The 19,534-nt window shown below is 37.7% G+C and overlaps 5 protein-coding genes across 8 annotated transcripts; 2 read left to right on the top strand and 3 right to left on the bottom strand.

Moving 5' to 3' along the window:
* Positions 1–34: 34 nt before the first annotated feature.
* LOC101204139 (WUSCHEL-related homeobox 8) lies at positions 35–1,738 on the bottom strand. The gene is made up of 3 exons (XM_004145498.3): positions 1,354–1,738; positions 471–980; positions 35–319 (listed from the first exon to the last, which is right to left on the bottom strand). The coding sequence occupies exons 1-3, from the start codon at positions 1,568–1,570 to the stop codon at positions 237–239; spliced, it is 810 nt and encodes a 269-aa protein (XP_004145546.1). The 5' UTR covers positions 1,571–1,738; the 3' UTR covers positions 35–236.
* A 2,929-nt stretch (positions 1,739–4,667) lies between these two features.
* Positions 4,668–6,675, bottom strand: LOC101203891 (HMG1/2-like protein). Its single transcript, XM_004145497.3, has 8 exons — positions 6,477–6,675; positions 6,314–6,368; positions 6,023–6,124; positions 5,630–5,687; positions 5,479–5,523; positions 5,318–5,398; positions 5,135–5,227; positions 4,668–5,046 (listed from the first exon to the last, which is right to left on the bottom strand). Exons 2-8 carry the CDS (start codon positions 6,358–6,360, stop codon positions 5,032–5,034), a joined length of 441 nt encoding a protein of 146 aa, XP_004145545.1. The 5' UTR covers positions 6,361–6,368; positions 6,477–6,675; the 3' UTR covers positions 4,668–5,031.
* Positions 6,676–6,822: 147 nt separating this feature from the next.
* LOC101217603 lies at positions 6,823–11,476 on the top strand. The gene is made up of 9 exons (XM_004145552.3): positions 6,823–7,730; positions 8,272–8,311; positions 8,429–8,507; positions 8,599–8,644; positions 8,752–8,850; positions 9,447–9,515; positions 9,612–9,969; positions 10,062–10,213; positions 10,450–11,476. The coding sequence occupies exons 1-9, from the start codon at positions 7,326–7,328 to the stop codon at positions 11,281–11,283; spliced, it is 2,082 nt and encodes a 693-aa protein (XP_004145600.1). The 5' UTR covers positions 6,823–7,325; the 3' UTR covers positions 11,284–11,476.
* An 886-nt stretch (positions 11,477–12,362) lies between these two features.
* Positions 12,363–15,255, bottom strand: LOC101203655 (DNA repair RAD52-like protein 2, chloroplastic). 2 transcript variants are annotated; one of them, XM_004145496.3, is made up of 4 exons: positions 14,771–15,255; positions 14,561–14,661; positions 13,526–13,569; positions 12,363–13,444 (listed from the first exon to the last, which is right to left on the bottom strand). In XM_004145496.3, the coding sequence occupies exon 4, from the start codon at positions 13,288–13,290 to the stop codon at positions 12,661–12,663; it is 630 nt and encodes a 209-aa protein (XP_004145544.1). In that variant the 5' UTR covers positions 13,291–13,444; positions 13,526–13,569; positions 14,561–14,661; positions 14,771–15,255; the 3' UTR covers positions 12,363–12,660. The 2 variants fall into 2 exon arrangements, with proteins under 2 accessions (XP_004145544.1, XP_031740574.1); XM_031884714.1 differs by having other exon boundaries at positions 12,363–13,569.
* A 988-nt stretch (positions 15,256–16,243) lies between these two features.
* Positions 16,244–19,534, top strand: LOC101203407 (probable serine/threonine-protein kinase PBL21). Of its 3 annotated transcripts, XM_031884713.1 has the most exons (8): positions 16,246–16,656; positions 16,755–17,003; positions 17,118–17,147; positions 17,258–17,433; positions 17,557–17,746; positions 18,030–18,421; positions 18,683–19,021; positions 19,341–19,534. In XM_031884713.1, exons 2-7 carry the CDS (start codon positions 16,940–16,942, stop codon positions 18,986–18,988), a joined length of 1,158 nt encoding a protein of 385 aa, XP_031740573.1. In that variant the 5' UTR covers positions 16,246–16,656; positions 16,755–16,939; the 3' UTR covers positions 18,989–19,021; positions 19,341–19,534. The 3 variants fall into 3 exon arrangements, with proteins under 3 accessions (XP_011654274.1, XP_031740573.1, XP_011654273.1); XM_011655971.2 differs by having other exon boundaries at positions 16,246–17,003; XM_011655972.2 differs by lacking the exon at positions 17,118–17,147 and having other exon boundaries at positions 16,244–17,003.

Genomic DNA, 19,534 nt, shown 5'->3' with positions numbered 1-19,534 from the left:
CAAGCAAATAACGAAAATTGCAGGAAAACAACACTTTCGTACCAAAACGTAACGTAACGTATTTAATCAAATCCTTCAAAATTTGGTTTCAAGCAGTACTATAAGCTATATAGTTCATAACCACGTATATAAAATGCCTTACAAGCATTTTCAAAATTTAATTTCCTTATACATGCAGTGTAATATGTACTGTGTCAGTTCGCACATTCCTCCAGGATGAGCTTCAAGGCAAGCAGTCACTCGACCAAGTGATATCCTTCACAAGGAGTGTATGGAGAGTAGTCTGGTACGTTCATTTTATCATTCGACATATTATTTCCTGCACATTGACAAGTTGAATTAGACACCAACAAATGATATATGTTTGATTGAGCATACTCATATATAATTGCTGCATTATGGAAATTTCCGATGAAGAAAATTCAAGAAATGTTCAAATGTATAGCTCTTGAAAAAACAGAGTGACATACTATGATTTTGTATTGGAGTCATCTGACTGGTATGACCAGATCCGAAAGACTGAAACATGGGCTCCCCTTTATTCGACTGCGCATCAAAGGAAAGTATTTCAGTACTTAAATCAGTTCTCTGGGAGTACATATTGCCGGACTTCGGAACCAAATGTTCATAAGTTTGGAAGGCTTCTGGTTTAGTCTTTTTCTCCTTTGGAGAATCAACTTCTGTCTCTGGTTCTGAGTCTGCATTATTTGGTAATGAGTTTGCTTGCTTTCTTTTTGAACGAGCCCTTCTATTTTGAAACCAATTATAGACGTTTGCTTCTGAAATTTGACCATGTTGTGTCAGCTGTAGAGTTATATCCTTGATCTTCTGCTTGCTAGGGGTCCCATTGCCCTCATCAAAGATCTGCTCAAGAATTTGAAGCTGTACAGGTGTAGGCGTCCACCTCTGCCTAGCAGTTATCTTGTGACCAGCAGCAGATGCCATTATTGGATCACAGTAAAGATTCCCAAGCCTCATTCCTGGAAACCAGTAAGCATAAAAGCTGTTTAAGGAGCAAAATTCATTTTCCAAAGGAGTCCATTTCTCCAGGCATTGAGAAACAGGAAAGATAAGTAGATGGTTCTGATGATGAAACAAACAAAGAGCAAGGGTCCCGCTTATTCCTACAATTATAGTTTACAGCAAACGGAACAGGTAATATTAAAGTTTAATCAATTAACAGAAACAGAACTAGAGGAGGATACTTTCTAAAACCCAGATTTAGTCTTAAAGTTCACTTCCTATACGACAAGTAGATCTAACAGAAAAAACTATTGTTGTAGGTCCAAACAAATGGAGATGAAACAGAATATCAATGAGAAGAGTAATGCAAAAAGATAAGAAAAGAGAGACCCGCAAGGTCCTGTTGGGCGGTGATTGCCTTGTGCATCTCCACGAGCTGCTCACATATGGAAGCATAGACAGAGATCTGCTGCCTGAGAAGCTCCATTTGCTCATCGGTCATCACCTTGACGTAGAGACCACCAACTCCATCGGCGTTGCTCAATTGCTCCACCTGCATTTGCAATTGCTCTGTTTGATTCTGTTGCTGCTGATTCTGCCACTCCATCACCCTCTGCTTCTGCAACTTCTGGGTTCGTTTCTACGTCTCTATTCTCAGCTAACCCATTTAGCCATTTCCATTTTTCTCCTCTAAGCAAAGCCAAAAAAAAAAGGGGGGGAAAAGCACTCAAAGAAGAACAAGAATTATTGAATTGGACCCTAAAAAAGAAAATGCCACGTCAGACGCGCACTCTAACACTGATTGCGCGGGTCGCGGCGGGTCTTATGAAGAATATCTCCGTTTGTCTGTTTGTCTTTTCTCTTGCTTTGCCACGACGGCAATGTCTTCCTCTTTAACATTAACCCTCCCCTACTGGCAGGTAAAGCGCGTGGAATCCACGGACCAATAGCTACGGTCGTCTTTGGTTTGGTGTCGTCAAACTTCCTTTATTGAATATTCCCAATTCCATGCAACGTTGTTTTTATTTCTTAGGGTTTAGTTTAGATTTAGACAACAAATTAAAAATTTTGGTCATTTTTTCTGCAGAAGCCACCGACTGAGAATTCAACCTCTTCTGGAAAATGAAATCAAAGAAACAAAATAACTTTTCGGGTAAAGTTAATGCCATATTTATCATTTAACGGTGGAGGTGTGGACTGGCTTGGCTTAGTGGTAACCATATTATTTAAATAACCATTATCCTCTCTCTCTCTCTCTCTCTCTCTCTCTCTCTTTTGAACTAGTCGATCGTAGACCTGCCCGTAGACGATTACTGAAAACCAGGAGAAGGGAAATTGGATTTCCACAAAAAAGGGTACGTGTACCTAACTTTATGACGATCACCTCAATACCATATCTGTTTTTTTCCTTCTAAATTTTATTGCAAATTTTTAAAAAATATTCTTATCTTTTTTAGCACTTGGAATATTATTTTTGATCTTTAATAAATATAACCATAATCAATCATCAATCTGGGAAGTGATATGAAAAGTGAACCTAATCATTTCATTTGCATTTTTGTGATGATTATTTCAAGTTTAATTATGAATCAGAGTCCATTATTGACAAAAAAAAAAAAAAAAACAAGAGTACTTTTTTAAAGATTATAGAAGTGTTCTCCAGTTAACTTGAAAATTTTGTTATTGTGCATATCATCGTGAGTTTACAATGAGGATTTTTTTTTTTTTTTTTTTTGTTACAATGGCGGATCGAGAGTGTGATGGTCCAAGATGCACTTAGGTTAGATTCACTTCTGTACTAGATTTGGGAGGATAATGAATTTTTTTATCATTATTACCCCTTGATTTTTTTTAAAAAAAATTGATTATCATTTGCAATTTGAAATGTACTAAAGTATTGTTATTATTATTTTTATTTTATTATTGTGCTTAAATCCTGACTGGATACTTATAATTAAAATATTATGACCATGATTCTTCCTTCTAACTATTATGGTATTATCTTTTGCATTAACAAGAATTATTCCATCCAAAAAAGACCATCAAATTTTCTCTTGAATATTCGTCTGTTACAACCAAAACTTACTTCTAATTACCCTTTCATTTTCAAAATTAACCTGGCTTCATTCTTGTTTAAAATATTAATGAAAAGTAAATAACAAAATAAGAAATTTAGAGATAGAAAACTTATTTATATGCTTAATTTTACACAACTAAAAGATACCTAAAAGCTACATAGAATATAGAGTTACAAATACTGCTTTAAATAACTGGGAGCATGGTAGTGGAATATCCCCCTCCTTTGTCACCAACGGTGAAAGCGATTAGTCAAAGTGGTCAAGGATTACAAGGTTGCAGTCATGAATGTCATAGAAGCTAATAACAGCAGACCAATTAATCATCCGTACTACTTGATTCTTTATTATTATAACAAAATGAAAGAAAAACATCCTAATTGATATAACAAGTTTAATCCTTGTATATTTAGGTTTTCGATGGAGTTGAGATCAATGGAGCCAATGGGTACTTAATCAATTAGTTTCTTAAAGACAAGTCAACCACACAAGGGATGATATCAATATGGAGGAAGCTTAGAAAAGCGCTGCAAGATTTTGTTTAGAAGTTGTGGAAGCTGTGTGAAAAGATCAGCAGCTGTCGCCATTTGCAGATTACGGCTGCAGTGACTCCAATCCCCAAGCTCTAGGCAAGTTCTTGATTAAGCCAAGGATGGTAACTCGGTTTGAGAAAAGGGAGGGGAAAGAAAGAAGCTTATTGGGGATGAGAAAATCGTTTAAAGGGACCCTTGTGGCTGGTGGATACAAGAAGGAAGCAGTGGAAGTGATTAGAAATGGTGGTGCTAATTTTGTTGCTTTTGGAAGGTTGTTCTTGGCTAACCCTGATTTGCCTAAAAGGTATGATAGAAGTACTTTCTACACTCGTGACCCAGTCATTGGATACACAGATCATCAAATTTCTTGAAAATGAATTGAACGTCATTTGATAATGGTATTCGGTATTTGATTAATAATCTCTTTTTGTTTTTAACAATAAACAATTGGGTTAGATATAAGCATGAAACCTGTGATCAACCAACAAAAGTTGGCTTAAATAAAAAGCAAACTCTCAATTTTATATTGTCCTACAAGAACATTCAATACTTTTTTAAAAAAAAAGTTCATCCCAAATATTTTCAAAAGACACTGGTTGATGTTTGGACTTTCGAAGCATATGAGAAGGCTTCTATTCCCAGCTCTAGCACGGTGGAAGAGTTTCATATAATTGAGTATCTGATTCTATAATGGCTTATTAGTTATGATTTCCAGCAATGTTGTATAAACGAGTCTATCAGCCAAAATGTGAAGAACCAATACGATGTAGACACAAAGCCCACCACCACCAACTACTAACAAATATATGGAAAAATTATACCGAAATATCCCTCTCCAAAACCCCTTCCTAGCCAGAAACACCATACAAGCCAAGCCAGCAAGACACTCTCATTCCAACTACTAATCAACTAATTGCCTTCTCTTCAGTTAAGAGAATGAACATAAATTCAGAGACATAATAAGCTGCTGCAAACAAATAAGAAACTATCTCAGAGATGCATAAAAGAGTGGCCTACAAATAACCATGAAGAGGACACGGCTAAAAACATATAAAAACACAACCACTGGAGAAATTAAAGAGAGAACTCTGTTAAGGGTGCCCAACTGAGCTTGATTGGAAAATGTAATACATAAGTGAAGGTTTTGATATTGTCACATGATGTGTGGAGTGATCTTGTTATCTCAGTTAAAAAGTTAAAAAAACACAGTTGGATTGGAATAACTAACATTGTAAGGTACAAGGCAGATGATCTCCCATTACAACCCTTCGTTACTGAATGCACAAACAAAATAACAGGGAGATACTAACATATTTTCATGATATGAAAAACAAAATAACAGGGAGATACTAACATATTTTCATGATATAAAAAACAAAATAACAGGAAATGATCAAACCATTATTATGGAAAGATCAAATACACTGACACCCTAAATGACGTTACTATCATCTACATCTTCACTCGTCATCGTCCTGCAAAATTGGAGGGGGAAAAATGAAATGAAAAAACAGTTCCAACTTTAAGATGTTTAATTTAACTAAACTCCTTAAGAAAGCTAACCTCTTCGCTGCCCTCATCTCCATCCTCATCATCATTCACCTCAGACATTGATTTCTCAGATTCATCTTCTTCTGCAGCATTGGCTCCACTGGCCTGAACTCAACCGATATATGAGAATTCATTCACATAAGAAAATAAGTGCTGCAATCAAAATGATTGAACGACTTTTCCGAGACAATATACCTGTTTCTTGTTATAGGCCTTCATGTTTTTTTCATATTCAACCTTCCTCTTGTCAGCCTTAGCAATGTAAGGTGCTTTTTCCTGATATTATAAACAGTAATTCAGAGAGAGTTTATAATATCAGGATAAGTATAAGAAATACTATGATAGCTATCACGTACAGCATCTGACATTGATTTCCATTTCTGTCCAGCAGCTTTACCAACCTGATTGAATCATTTGTAAACCAACATCTTTACTCTTTCCCACAAAAGAGTCACGAAAATTCAAATGGAAACAAGGAGCAACTAGTACAAAAGTTAAATAGCTTACAGCAGACACTGCTTTGTTGTTCGGATTCTCCTCATTGAACTTCTTCCTGAACTCTTCCCTTTGATAATAAAACAAATGCAATAACAGGGCAGCAAATGGGTCAGATGGTACTCGACTTACCTAAAGAAAACGACTGCAAATACAAAGGATCTACATGCCAAAGACCCACGAATCAAAGGAAACTATTTTGTAGAAAATCAACAATTCTAATATTCGCTGTTATTTCCTAAAGGTATTTCTAATTAATTCGAACATCAGTAGTCGCTCATGGAAAACAAGATCGTCGTCTTTGTACCCTTGTTTACAATTTTTTCGCAACCCTAAAACCATCAAAATTAGACAATTTGCAGATAATCATTCAGAAGGGTAAATTAAAAGATAAAAAAAAATTACATAAAAACGAAGAAGGCGCTGGCAGGCCTCTTGGGTTTGTTAGGATCTTTCCCTGCCTTCTTACTCCCTTTCTTAGCCGCTGCACCTTTTTTCACAGCAAGCCTACAATTAAAAGGATAAAAAAATCACCAAAAGCGATCAATCAAATAGAAGAAAGTCAACGCGTAGCTTTTGAACAGGTAATTGAAAAACAATGAAGCTTCCTAGATCTAGGGTCGATCAAAGCTAGAAAATAAACATACAAGACCAATAAAAAAATAAAAGAAACAAAAAAAACAAAAAAAAACTCACTTGGTGTCTGCTTTCTTCGACTCCGACCTCGATTTACCGCCTTTCATTTCCAATCCTGCAGTATGGTAATGGATCAGCAGCGATTGGAAGGAAAATAAAAGAAAAGAGATGAAATTAGAAGGGAAAAAAAGTAGAAAAAAGGAAGGAGATGGATGAAACGTACCGAAGGGAGAAGTCGGGGAAGGAGGTTAGGTTAGGTTAGGTTTAGGGTTTGAAGAGGGAGGGATGAAGGAAGGAAGAAGCGGACGTGGTGGGAAGAGAGGGAGTTAATGAGAGTAAAAAAGGGGATAATTAAGTCCCTATGGAGGGGAATGGGAAATTGAAATTCAATTGCGCATGAAATGAAAGCTGGGATTTAGGCGGGATTCTAAATTTATTGCCACCTCAATAATCTGCGCACTCTTCTTTCATTGGTCCACCTCATTCTCTTCCATCTCTCCGCCTCTTTGTGTTTTCTCTCCTAATATTCGTTGTCTTCGCTTGGCGGTGCCACTCCACACCTCCCCCCCGCGCCCGAAACCTCTCAAAGCCCCTCTTTCCAATCAAATAAGCCCAATACCAACCCCAGGCCCGCATAACTAGGCCCAAATCTGACCTTCCCTTTACATATATGGGCTCTCTCTCTCTCTCTCTCTCTCTCTGTTTGATATTTCTTTATTTTATAATTTTTTATATTTCTCTTAGAGTCTCTTTTTCTTTTTTATACTTGACCTTCTAGTTCTAAGTTCTACCCTATAGAGTTAAAATATTTTAACTAAATAAAAGAAAAGCCCATTATGATGGACTGGGCCCATATTGAGATGCGTTAGTAGTTTAGTTTGTTTAGAGTTTAATAATTTGAAGAGAGCGTTCGGTTGTGTTCTATTCCTTTGCATGCACGTTATTCCGTCACGGATTCGCACGTGAAAGGGTCATGCGATTCGCACGTGCCTAGAAATCCTGCATCGTCCGCCGTGAAAACTGAAATCAATTAACCTCCCTGCCTTTGGTTCCTGCTAGAAAGGGAAGAAGAATGGGCGAGGTTTCTAAATCCACCATGAAGAAGAAGAAGAAAAAGGGTCGCCCTTCTCTTTTAGATCTCCAAAAGCGCTTCCTCAAACAGCAAAAGTTGCAGGAGGAACAGCATCAAGAACCGTCTGACGCTTTCGACTTTTCCTCCAACCCTAGGAACCCACCTTCTTGTCGGAATCTCAATGTTCACTCCGGAACAGAGCAAGTCCCCATCACTGCCGCTGCCGACGACGACGACGAGCGCATTGAGAAGAAGCATAAGCCCTTACTCGGTTTAACGTCTCGTCAAAACTGTCCAACATTGTCCGGTTATTCTTTGCGTAAATTGGCCTCCTATGGCGAAGAGTCCGAGACAGCCCTCAAGCGTCGCAGAACCGGCGCCGCCCAGTTTGGATCTTCTCAAGTGGTGATGAACTGTCTATTTTAAACACACAAAAAAAAAAAAAAACATTTTAAAACAAGAAAAACCCTTCGGAAACGATTTATAAAATCTACCAATTTTAAATTTCTTTTTAAAATATGTAATAAAAAAATTGAATTGCTGTGTTATGTTATCCAGACGAACGAGATTTAATTATTTGTTTAACTTCGCGTGTAAATTGAAGATTCTGGCAAACTTTCTGTCAGATCGGTTGTTTGTGGTTTGTGTTTGACTTGGTCAAGTTTCGTCTCTATTTTATCTTTTTGAAGTTTGAGATCATTGTAGCTCTCTTTCAGTAGATAATATTACTTAATGGAACTCTCACTTTTTTTTAAAATTTTATATTTCAAACCAAATAATGGAGTATCAACTAGAAAAAGAATGAATTTGTCTTATCTCTGACTTTTTATGTTGATGTAATCAAATTGGAGGCCTTTCTAAACAGTTAAATATTATATTGAAATCGAATCCCACTACCCCAAGAGTTGTAATATTGTTTTAATGGTGATATTAACTTAATTTGCAGAGAGAAGATAAAGCTTTGAAAGCGACAGACCCTGCACATGGTATGGTATCCAATTCTTAACAAAGCTCAGTTGTTGTTATTGTTGAAGAAGAAGAAGAAGGTGGTGTGTGTGTGTTTGTGAACTTTATTTGCTGATACTATTTTATGTGGTGGGTAGGGTCGCAGGTGGAGTCTGGTCCCACGACAACTTTGCCAGACAAAAAGTTGTTGATTTTCATCCTTGATAGGCTTCAAAAGTGCGACTGTTCATTTGTTTCTTATCGTTTTCCAACATTATTGTTTGCAATTTAATAATCGTTCTGAGTGGTACTCTCTGTTTTCTTTCAGAAAAGACACCCATGGAGTATTTTCCGAACCCGTGGATCCAAACGATGTACTTTTCTTTGTTTTGTTTTGTTTTTTTCTTTCTTGAATATAATCTTTTTATTGGTTAGTTTTAGGTTTTCTTAAATTTGATTCATTTTTTGGTAATCTTTACAGCTTCCCGATTACCATGTCATTATTCAAAATCCTATGGATTTTGGGACTGTGAGAACGAAATTAGATGAAGGAGCTTACGCAAATTTGGAACAGTTTGAAGTGCGTACTTGTGCTTTTATAATTTCTTTTTTTATTTCTGTTGATACGTTCATTTACTAATTATGTAGTGCTTGGTTCTTAATTATTGTTGAAGACTTGCATTCTGTTGACCAGTAGATTGTGCCTACGTCTCTGTCTTCTTTTCAACTCTCTAATTTTATGATATTTGACTCATGGAACTGTTTGAGTCGTCTGAATTACATCCATGTCAATGTATGTGCAAAAGACTGCAGAATTTTCTGCTATTTATCCTACCCGTGTTCACAATCCCCCAAGGTTTTACGAACTTGAAGTGTATGGTTGCCCTTTTTATGAACTGTGGTTTGGAACTCAAGGCACTGATGTGCAAGGTCTTAATTTCGATGGGTTTTGATTAGTATCTGTGATGAGCTCTTATAATGTATATTTCATGCTATTGTCTAAAAGTTTGAACATCAGGAATTTGGTTAGATGACATAAGATGAACATCTTTTACTCTTTATGACTGTATGCTTTTTTTCTATACATATTTATATTTATTTCAAGTAATTTGTGAATTTAATGTGGCGATGGAATATAGGGTGAAGTATTGATATTTTATCATTTTAATCTTGCAGGAAGACATTTTTTTGATATGTTCGAATGCAATGAAGTATAATGCTTCTGATACTGTTTTCTTCCGTCAGGTTTAAACAAGTTTGGATTTTTGTCTTTGAACGTTGTGGCTTTAGAATAATTATTGGATTTACTGTTTATATGTTTTAAAGTTCACTTTATTTTAGGCACGATCAATACAAGAACTTGCAAAGAAGGATTTTGAGAATTTGAGGCGAGAGAGCAGCGATGAAAGTGAACCAGAACAGAAAGTTGTGAGGAGAGGTAGGCCTCCAGGAAAGAGCCTGAAGAAATCATTAGGTATTGGTAACGCTATTGACAGTAATGGAGCAGAGTTCTGCTCAGGTGCTACTCTTGCTTCTGGATGTGATGATTCCTACAATGTCAATGGTTACAATTTGAGAAGAGCTCGTTCCACCTTCAGACCCCTGCCTGCAGATCCTCTAGCAAGAACATCTACAGCACAAGCTCAACATGGCGAAACTTTGGCCAGCTGGTTGCCTGAATGGAAAATTGAGTTTCCAGGTCTTTTATACTTCACACTACTACAAAATATCTTATGGCCATCGTTAGAGTTTTGTCCAACATATCTGAGAGTTTTATCCACTCGTTTTCAGCTTCTGTTTTAAAGGGTGTTCTTAAAAGTGGAAAGAATGATAATATGGCTGTGAATGAGAATAGACGTGATACCTATAATCGTTCCACGTCATGTGGGAATTGGCCATCTGTCTTTGGTGACCTTGATGGAGACTTGAAGCAACTAATTACTGTATGTAGTGCACTCCTTGTTCTGTTCTTCTATTGAACTTTTTTGTATATTCATTGGAGATCGTATTACTTCTTATTTATCGTCTTGAAGGAATCCATTTTAGTTTGGGAATGAGTGTGGGGTTGCTCTTTTTCTTCTCTCCCTCCCTCCTTTTTTTTTTTTTTTCTGTGATGGGGTGGATTGGGGTGAGTTTGACTGCAGTCATCATAAAGCTAATTTTTATCATTATCAAACAGGTGGGTTTGCATGCCGAGCATGGTTATGCAAGAAGCTTAGCTCTCTTTGCAGCCGATCTTGGTCCTGCAGTTTGGAATATTGCTTTAAAGAAAATCAAAGGTATTAGTCGGGAGCTGGGGCGAGTATTAATACAAGAAATTGAAATGCTACAGCAGCATCATTTGTTGCCTCTGGATGGAGGCTCATCCGACATGAAAACAGTGGCAGAAAGCACGGCCAACATTGGTGTTTCAAATAATTTTTTGAAACTCGGCGAAGATGCTGATAATGAAATTGATAGAGTGAGAAATGCTGAAAGCAAGACAGTGTTGCTAGACAGAAGTAGAGGTTTAATAGGATCAACAACTTGTATACCGAATGAACAGAACATACTAGTTCCTTCAAACATCCACCCCACAAATGGTAATCTTTTCCCCCATTTTTCACAAGAAATGAAAATGGTAAGACTTGATTCTATTCTTGGTGGGACGTCTTGTTCAGAATACTCTACATGCCCAGCTCCTCTCAACAATGCTTCTTTCCAAGTCCCTTCCAGTTCAGATAATACGGATTTGTTAAACCAAACTGGAATGCCAAAACTTGCAGAAGAAGATGCCTCTCAGTCACACGCTCCGTGGCATTCACCAGCCCGCGCCTGCTTTCAGGACACAGTCGATGCACAACAAGACAAGCGTAGTGAAAAGGCACATTGGCAAGAATTATCAACACGTCCTGTGCTAGATTCAATCGCCTTCGATCCTGACCTTAATTTTGGATTAGGCTTATCTGCTGCACCCAATTCTAATCTGCAGATTCTTTCTCAAATTCAACCCGATTTAGTATTGCAGCTGTGAGGACATGATATTTGTTATGTATACGATACAATTAATATTGCAGTTATGTACAGATAGTAACTTCAGTTTATCTCATTTTCTCGATCTAGACCTTAGTGATTTGTACAATTATTGTCTAGATCCAACTCATTCATCTGTTTACGGGTTCAAACCAAAACCAAAATCAATATACAGTGAACTTTTCAAGAACAAATGATGTGTTAATTGTCTCCATTATTGCTTTTTCCCAAACTTCGATAAATGATGCCACTTATATTATACTGTTCTTCTTCATCTAAATTCTGATTGTTCATATTATACAACTACCACCCAGCACGTGACTTCTTTTGCTTCAATTTGTCTTTTTCCTTTTCTATGGGCCCAGGTCTCTCTTTTTTTCTTGGTAGTAATTATATATTCATCTATGCGTTAGTTTCATGATCTAATAATACGACAAAGCCAAAGAAAAAGAGAGAAAGAATTAACCTTTCTTCCTTAATCAAACCAAAATTATATCACTCTATGGCATTAACCCAACCACAACTTTGCTTCGAGTCTATGTCAATCAATTGGCTCTCATGAAGCTATCAGTGCTATTTTTTTAATAATAATAATAATAGAAGAAGAATTAATCTTATTATTATTATTATTATTTAGAAAAATAATTAACAAACTACTATTTATAAGCAGCATTGCATGTGATGTGGATGAGACTTTGTACAGTTCTCCGTTAGATTAGATTTAACGTCATGAACCGAGGTTAGACCGTAAGGGCTAAGGCGTTGACCTTATTCAAACCCGGTCCGAACAGAACCGGTGGGGCTGGCAGTGTTAGTTTCGTAAAAACGGAGATGATAAAGGGCAGTGGCGGAAACTGAACGGCCGGCCGAAACTTTTGAATGCCGGCAAAGTGAAGGCAGAAATGCAGAGTCTTGTGTTAGGATTGCCCACTAACATAAATGCAAAGAAACAATGGCCCACCATTCCCCCACCCAAAAGTTCAAACTCTACAAAACTCCTCTTTTTGCCTCTCCCAGAGGAAAAAGACGTTGAAATTCCTTTTCTTGGAAGAAACAGGGAAATTTGAAGCCAAATCTCGATTGCCTCAAACAGTAAAAGCAACTGTGAATAATCCATTTGAAAAGGGTAAAACTGAAAATGCATATTTGAAATGGAGTACACGTGTAAATGGAAAAGATGTAAATCAGCAACATGGTATGGAAGTATCCATACATGACTTTGCTAAAGTTCAAGCTCCACAGAATCATCTAAAACTACTATTGTACACTTCTCAAGTGTCTCAAGGCCAAGATTGTACTCATTTCTACAAAATATTGAAACTAAAAAAACTTTATTACACGTCGGGGAAGTATGGCATCGTTCTGTTGTTTGCTTCATTCATTCTTCATGATAGAGGTACAAACCGAGGCCAAATCTCGCACAAGCCTTGCAAAAAGCTATTTCCTCTGCAGCAGCTACAGGATCCTCAATATTGCTATCAGTAGCTGAGACAGTTCCTGTCGATTCACGATGTGCTTCTCCATCCGATCCTCGAACAGTCACACGATATACCACAGTTACACTACCATTGTCTGAAAATATGACATCTCGTATCTCTCCACACCATCCAGGGGCATAGAAACTCAACATCCTATTAGCATGAAACCAAGGGATGAAAGTGGCAGGAGAACGATCATTGGTGTCAGAATGAGGGGCTTTCTGAGCGATGTTATCGGGGATTCTCTTGTTTAGATCGCGGAGGATCTCAGCAAGGGGTCGAGTGATGCAAGATGAGTTAGCTGGGGAAAAAGATTTATTAAGTGGAACAACATAGTTGGAATTGGGTACTCCCTTCTTATTACTATTAGCATCACTGCTGGAGCAAACAAGACGAAGATGGCGTCGTCTTGAAGTAGTAGAAGTTAGAGGGAGTCGAATCTCACTAGTTGAGTAGGAAGAGAGTATGGAGGATAAGGCAGTGAGGTGAGGTCCTGAGAGCTGGGAATGAGCATACGTTTGGAGAGCCATAATAACAATGAAGCAAAGCAGGGACAACCAATGATGACTTAAGTTAAACTCAACTCTCTCGCAAATATGCAAGGTGTTACCAAATACTAAATGACATAAATTTAGAATCAGAGCATTCAATTTGAGCGGTTGATGACAGCGACAGTGATCCACACTAACGAAAAAAATCAACAATCGTGAAAGAAAGCAGAGAGAACAATTCGGAGTCAATAAAACAGAAACGAAGGTAGCTTACAAGCACAAGAACGCCTTCAAAGTGACCCCAAGGATTTAATATACCTGCACATAAAGAAAAAAGACATTTCAGACAAAATTCAAACCTGTAAATTATTCAAGAACCACCAAAAAACACCATCCCAGCCCAAGGTGGAATCAGTGGATTGGACAGCCACAATAGAAAGAGATTCACAAAACCCCGAATGCAATAGAATGATCCAGCTGGAGTATCACGATAAATCTCAAAGAAGGAAATTTTGAAACCCCAAAGAACATTTGAAATAGGTGGTACTTCCACATATCCTTTTAGCAAAACAAAAGAAAACAAATTTAAGCCTACAGAAAACTCAAGAATCCCAAAGGAATATTCCTATGCCAAACCAACACTCTGGGAAGTGTTTTTGCTGTGGCCAACAAGGACGCATGACAAACTTAACAGTACATATATATCTATGAGTGTCTAGGCCACCTTGTGAGCTTCTGCATTAGAATTAATTGATCCTAAAAACACTTACATGATCCTTCTTGACCACAAAGCCCACTCATAGTGGTTAATAATGAAAAAGAAAAGTTGATAAACCCCTATTTACAACACCAAACTTAAAACCAGACGCACACCCTTCCCCACATAAGGTGTGGTGGATAAAGGAAGGGTTACAATTTAGTACCACTGGTCATCCAAAGACCAATGGCCATACAGAGGTGATCAGTATAACTTTGAGCAATCTAATAAGGTCCCTTGGCAACCAAAACCAACGCAGTGGAGCATAGTGCCTCAAGCTGTGGTTGCATTCAACCACACACAAAATCTCTCACTCAGCAGAAAAGCATCCACTTGAAATTGTCTATACTAAATTGCCTACACTAACAGACTTATCTAAGTTTCCCTCTACGATTGAGTTCAATCAGATAAAATCGCAGAAAAAATTGCAAAAATGCACACAAAAGTCAAAATATTTGAAAATCAGCAACCGAAAGTATAAAGCAGATGTACATAGTAGGAAGAATGAATTTAGTGAAGATGATCACCAGAGGGGTTACAGATCAAACCAACCTTCAATCTATACGACCACACTGAAAATATTTTGCTGCCAATAATTTTCGGATTTCAGATCCGATTAGATCCACTCACGTTTGGAGCTTCCTTCGATAGATCTGCAATGGTTTTAAGAAAATAAAAATCCATAAATATCTCAAAAGTTCAAATAGTCAAAAAGCTATAGATCTTCAACAAATAAGTTTCATTTTTTAGAAACGGCAAAACCTTGATTTTAACGTCGCCGGAGACAAGTTGGATGCAGTTCTTGATCAAAAATTGGCGCGGCGGCTTGGGTTCCTCTCTACAACTAGAAACGGCAGCTAACTTTTCTTTCCCTCACCTAACTCTTGGAGGAAATGATGTAGATATTTTGTCAGATCAAGGGTTTTTCACCATGGGCTTTTGTTTTGAAGTGGGCTTAGAAAGTTATTGGGTCTTCCAGATCAACTTCACCCTTCACAGGTTTGTTTTCAAATGGCTACAATTTGTCATACACCGCATAGAAATTGAGTTTGACGACCTTGATTTCTTCTTTGACCGAACTGTACGGATCTTCACCAACAACCAATGAAGTTCAAATTTTTGATGAAACTTTCAATCAAAACCTCATGAAGAGAAATTGAAAGCATAAGGAAATTCATTTGAGGGATTGATTTCATAAGAGAGAGCATTGAAAGAACTAAGAAGAGTACAAAGCAAAGTCGAGCAAGGACAGAATCTGGCATCTTGGCATCGTTTCTTATATACAGATTCTTGCCCAACTTCAACCAACTTTTAGCTTATTGGAATAATTTTCCAAGTGCTTAAAAACGTTAAAAGCATTTCAAACGTGTTAGAAAGTGATTCCAAACAGCTTGAATGTCTGCAAGTGCATTATTGCCTTTCCAGGACATTGGTAAATGATGTCAGTTATATTCTACTGTCCATCAAAATTCTGATTGTAACCCAAAAAGTGATTCCAATGACCATGTTGAAGAATTTATAATCTTTCTCTTGTGCTGTGGTTAACTGGGTTGAGATCCCAATATGTAATTCTGGTCCCAGACAGCCAAACACATTGAATACAGAAATAGAACCAGACATGCTTTTCTATTTAAATACTTTGGAAAAAGAATTGGGGTTGTGCTGTTATTTCCCAACACTTGCATCCTAGATTTGGGTCCAAATCTATAACCACCATTCTTCACATTATACAACAATCCAATCATGTGCCATCTTTTGTTTCTACTTGTGTCTTTCTTATCTTTTTTCTTTTTCACTTTAATGGGTCCCAGTCTAGTTTTATATCATATTCTTTCAAGTTACAGGACAAAAAACAAAAACTTTTTTCTTTAATTAAACAAAATCATATGATTTATATCACTGTTCACATCAACGACAACTTTGCTTCGATCTATGTCAAGCCAGTTGGCTCATCGAGCTTTTTATGACCCATTTTTCAAGATTAATGATAAGTTTTGAATTTCTAATCAACATTGCATGTGATGTGGATGAGATTTGCAGTGTTGCACCGAATTAGTACAGTGCTCCGTCAGGTAAGGTTTAACGTCCGTCAATGGAGGAAAGGAGTTGACTTTAGAAAAAAACAAAGTCAAACACGCTAACCCATAGTTCCAACCGGATTTGAACCGATGGGAGAGTGTTGGTTTCGTAAATAGCAGTGAAGATGAAGGGCAGTGAGGGAAACTTGAGGACCGGCCGACCGGAACGTTTAAATGCGGGCAAAAGGAAAGAAGAAATTCAGAGGGAAGAGAGCGACTTGTGACGATTACCCACAAACATAAATGCAAAGAAATGGAGGCCCACCATCTCCCCAGATTCAAACCCTAAACAAAAATGCTCACTTGGGTTTCCTTTTCTAGGAAGAAACAGGGAAATAATTTGAAGCTAAATCTCTGTGTCATCACCCTTCTTCTTTTACTTCGCCGGAATCTGAACCCGATCGTTGCCGGTGGACTTCCTCCTCCGACCAACCCATTCATATTTAGCTTTGCTTTCTCATTTTTGCCCTTTAGATCTATCTCTGGTTGAAAGATCATATTTGCCTGTGGCGATACTTCTGATCGAATTTCCCTATTTATTTACTTTTTTTTTTTTGTTGGGTTCTTAGAGTATGTAAGCCTACACTCTTTATTTTGTTTTTTTCTTTGTAAAATTATTTTTTTCTCTCTTCCTCTCTTTCTAACGGTTCTTCTCTGCTTAACCCTAGGGTTTGTCTTCAAATCTTCCTGATTCGGAGGGGGGGGCTCATGGGACCAAGCTTTCTCCCTCTGGTCAGGGCTAGAGTGAAGTTAATTTGAAATGTGTATATGGGTCGAGTTGGGAATTGCGGATTTCGTTGGTTTGAGTGATTTTTCTTTGTGAGTGATAATTTCAATTGCTCTGCTTTTGGAGATGAGCTGTTTTTCTTGCATTCGTACTCGTTGTAAAGACGCCAGCAAGGTCGAAATTGACAACGGTATGTACTCGTTCGAATTTTAAGCTCTCTTTCTCTTTCTTTCTTTCTTTTGAGGTCAGATTTCACTAAGTCTTCGATGTTTTGGGATTTGTACACTTGAAAATTTTCGCGCAGGGAGTGGGAGGGGGAAGTCGTATTCAAATGGTAAATGTCTACTGCAACTACCAGATTCTTAGTGCTTTTTGTTGCTAAATGAAAAGGATTAGTAAATAAGCTTTTGATTTTCATCATATGGTTGTTGAATTTGTGTGCAGAAACTGGAAAAGGGAAGGAATCACAAAACAGAGGTGGAAACAACCGGAAATGTGGAGCTGCGCGAAGCTTCCCGTTTCGCGAATTGGCGACTGCCACAAGAGGTTTCAAAGAAGTGAACTTGATTGGTGAAGGCGGTTTTGGAAGAGTTTACAAAGGCCGACTAGAATCAGGCCAGGTTGTTCTTGCTGGTTTTTTTTTTTTTTTAACCACCTAGATCGGTGAAAAACTCAATGTGGTTTTGTTTTTCTGTAAAGTTGAGTTTGATGTTTATGCAACTGTCGTTTGCTTGGTCGAACAGATTGTTGCAATTAAACAACTCAATCATGATGGTCTTCAAGGATATCAGGAATTCATCGTTGAAGTTCTCATGTTAAGTTTATTGCATCACAGTAATCTTGTCACATTGATTGGTTATTGTACTGATGGGGATCAAAGACTGTTGGTCTACGAGTACATGTCGATGGGAAGCTTGGAAAATCATCTTTTTGGTAAATGTCTATCTTTCTTTACCCTATGTTTCTACTCAAACTAAAGGAAATCAGGTGCTTTTGATATTTGTTCTGTTCTTGAGCCTGAGGGATTAGAGAGTGATAACTAAAGAATAGCATAGAAATAGCTTTCTTAAAATATCTTTCTGTTGCATTGCTGTTTGAGGTTAACAGATTTTAAGGTTGACTAGTTTTACTTGTTATATAAATATTTATGTGGGACTCTCTCTACTTAGTTCCTAATTGTGTTCGGTTTCTTCTTGGTTTTGTATTTTGTTTTCAGGTTTGTTCCCCAAACGATCACCATTGAGCTGGAACACTCGAATCAAGATTGCACTTGGTGCTGCACAGGGCCTCGAGTATCTTCACTGCACAGCCAATCCGCCAGTCATTTACCGTGACTTGAAATCTGCAAATATTTTACTGGATGATGACTTCAATCCAAAGCTCTCTGATTTTGGACTGGCCAAGTTAGGTCCAGTTGGTGACAACACTCATGTTTCCACCAGAGTTATGGGAACGTATGGCTATTGTGCTCCGGAGTATGCCATGAGTGGGAAACTGACCCTTAAATCTGATATCTATTGCTTTGGTGTAGTTCTCTTGGAGATAATTACAGGCAGGAAAGCTATAGACACCACCAAGAAACCTGGAGAGCAAAATCTTGTTGCTTGGGTAAGTTGTCAATTCTCATATTGCCCTGGGAAAATCTATTTCTGTAGTTACTGTAGCTGCCTTGGAACAAAACTATTGGTGCTATTCCACAATCTTCGGAAAATGTAAACTGTTCCATGATTTTCCTGTTTGAGAGAATTATTTTATTTTGATTTTCAACTACCATTTCCCATGGCTAGGCTCTGCTTCTTGTTGTAGAAGATGACATATTAAATGAACTGGCCCTAACAACTACTTTTTTTCACCTGTGCCTCGTTTCAGTCTCGCCCTTTTTTAAAAGACCGGAGGAAGTTTGTTCAATTAGTAGACCCACTGCTGGAAGGGCGCTATCCACTTCGTTGTCTACACCATGCAATCGCAATTGCTGCAATGTGTCTCCAGGAGCAGCCAATGTTCCGGCCAATTATCAGTGATATTGTTGTAGCCCTTGAGTACTTAGCTTCTCAGAGTCACGCATCAGAACAACCGAGGGAAGGGGTAGGTAGTCCCTCCAAACTATCTCCTCAAGGGGACAGGAGTGCCCATGTTCAAGATTCAAGATGCGGAAAGAGTTCAACATCCAAGTAAGGGTGGCTGCTATAGAAGTCTTCGAACAGCTCTGTAAGGCATCAAATCAATAATCTCGAATTATTGTTTCTTCGATCAGAATATTGTTTACTGTACACCAAGAAATAGCCAGCTTTTCTTTGAGCGGAGATTGTAGAAAGAAATCTTTGCCGAAAGAAAAGGCCTGACTGCTTCCATCGGTTTAAGTATTTAACGCAAAAGGAAAAGGCCATTCCAAGTTCTCAAACATTGATTCTTCTTTTATATAGTTTACGACAAACCATTCAAGAACAATACAGATTTTGCTTTTCGACTCGATATTTTAATTGAATCTAAATATGATTCGAGTTGCATTTCATGTATTTGGTTGCAGGTGGATTTGCCGGCGATAGAGAAACCCGACCAACTCCAATCTCCTGTTTAATATTGTAGAATAAGTATCTAAATTTGCAAGTAATCCACATGCATTCTTGAATGACAATATCTCTCCTTTGGTGGTAGTTGCACATATTTCAGGTAATATGGATTTTTTTGCCTTCAATACAGACATAGATTTAGTTTCATACA

Source organism: Cucumis sativus, chromosome 4 (genome assembly GCF_000004075.3).
Source record: "Cucumis sativus cultivar 9930 chromosome 4, Cucumber_9930_V3, whole genome shotgun sequence".
Taxonomy (NCBI): domain Eukaryota; kingdom Viridiplantae; phylum Streptophyta; class Magnoliopsida; order Cucurbitales; family Cucurbitaceae; genus Cucumis; species Cucumis sativus.
This window is presented reverse-complemented; position numbering and strand designations above follow the sequence as displayed.

Excerpts from the sequence above, each read along its gene's own strand:
- LOC101203655 (XM_031884714.1), bottom strand. The coding sequence starts at position 13,290 with ATGGCTCTCCAAACGTATGCTCATTCCCAGCTCTCAGGACCTCACCTC.
- LOC101203407 (XM_031884713.1), top strand. The coding sequence starts at position 16,940 with ATGAGCTGTTTTTCTTGCATTCGTACTCGTTGTAAAGACGCCAGCAAG. Across the intron at positions 17,004-17,117 it reads CAAGGTCGAAATTGACAACG|GGAGTGGGAGGGGGAAGTCG; the intron begins GTATGTACTCGT and ends ATTTTCGCGCAG. Across the intron at positions 17,148-17,257 it reads GGGGAAGTCGTATTCAAATG|AAACTGGAAAAGGGAAGGAA; the intron begins GTAAATGTCTAC and ends ATTTGTGTGCAG.
- LOC101204139 (XM_004145498.3), bottom strand. The coding sequence starts at position 1,570 with ATGGAGTGGCAGAATCAGCAGCAACAGAATCAAACAGAGCAATTGCAA. Across the intron at positions 981-1,353 it reads CGCCCAACAGGACCTTGCGG|GAATGAGGCTTGGGAATCTT; the intron begins GTCTCTCTTTTC and ends ACTGGTTTCCAG. Across the intron at positions 320-470 it reads GACTCCAATACAAAATCATA|GAAATAATATGTCGAATGAT; the intron begins GTATGTCACTCT and ends GTCAATGTGCAG.
- LOC101203891 (XM_004145497.3), bottom strand. The coding sequence starts at position 6,360 with ATGAAAGGCGGTAAATCGAGGTCGGAGTCGAAGAAAGCAGACACCAA. Across the intron at positions 5,399-5,478 it reads GGAAATCAATGTCAGATGCT|GAAAAAGCACCTTACATTGC; the intron begins GTACGTGATAGC and ends TTATAATATCAG. Across the intron at positions 5,228-5,317 it reads AGGCCTATAACAAGAAACAG|GCCAGTGGAGCCAATGCTGC; the intron begins GTATATTGTCTC and ends GGTTGAGTTCAG.
- LOC101217603 (XM_004145552.3), top strand. The coding sequence starts at position 7,326 with ATGGGCGAGGTTTCTAAATCCACCATGAAGAAGAAGAAGAAAAAGGGT. Across the intron at positions 8,645-8,751 it reads AACCCGTGGATCCAAACGAT|CTTCCCGATTACCATGTCAT; the intron begins GTACTTTTCTTT and ends TAATCTTTACAG. Across the intron at positions 10,214-10,449 it reads ACTTGAAGCAACTAATTACT|GTGGGTTTGCATGCCGAGCA; the intron begins GTATGTAGTGCA and ends ATTATCAAACAG.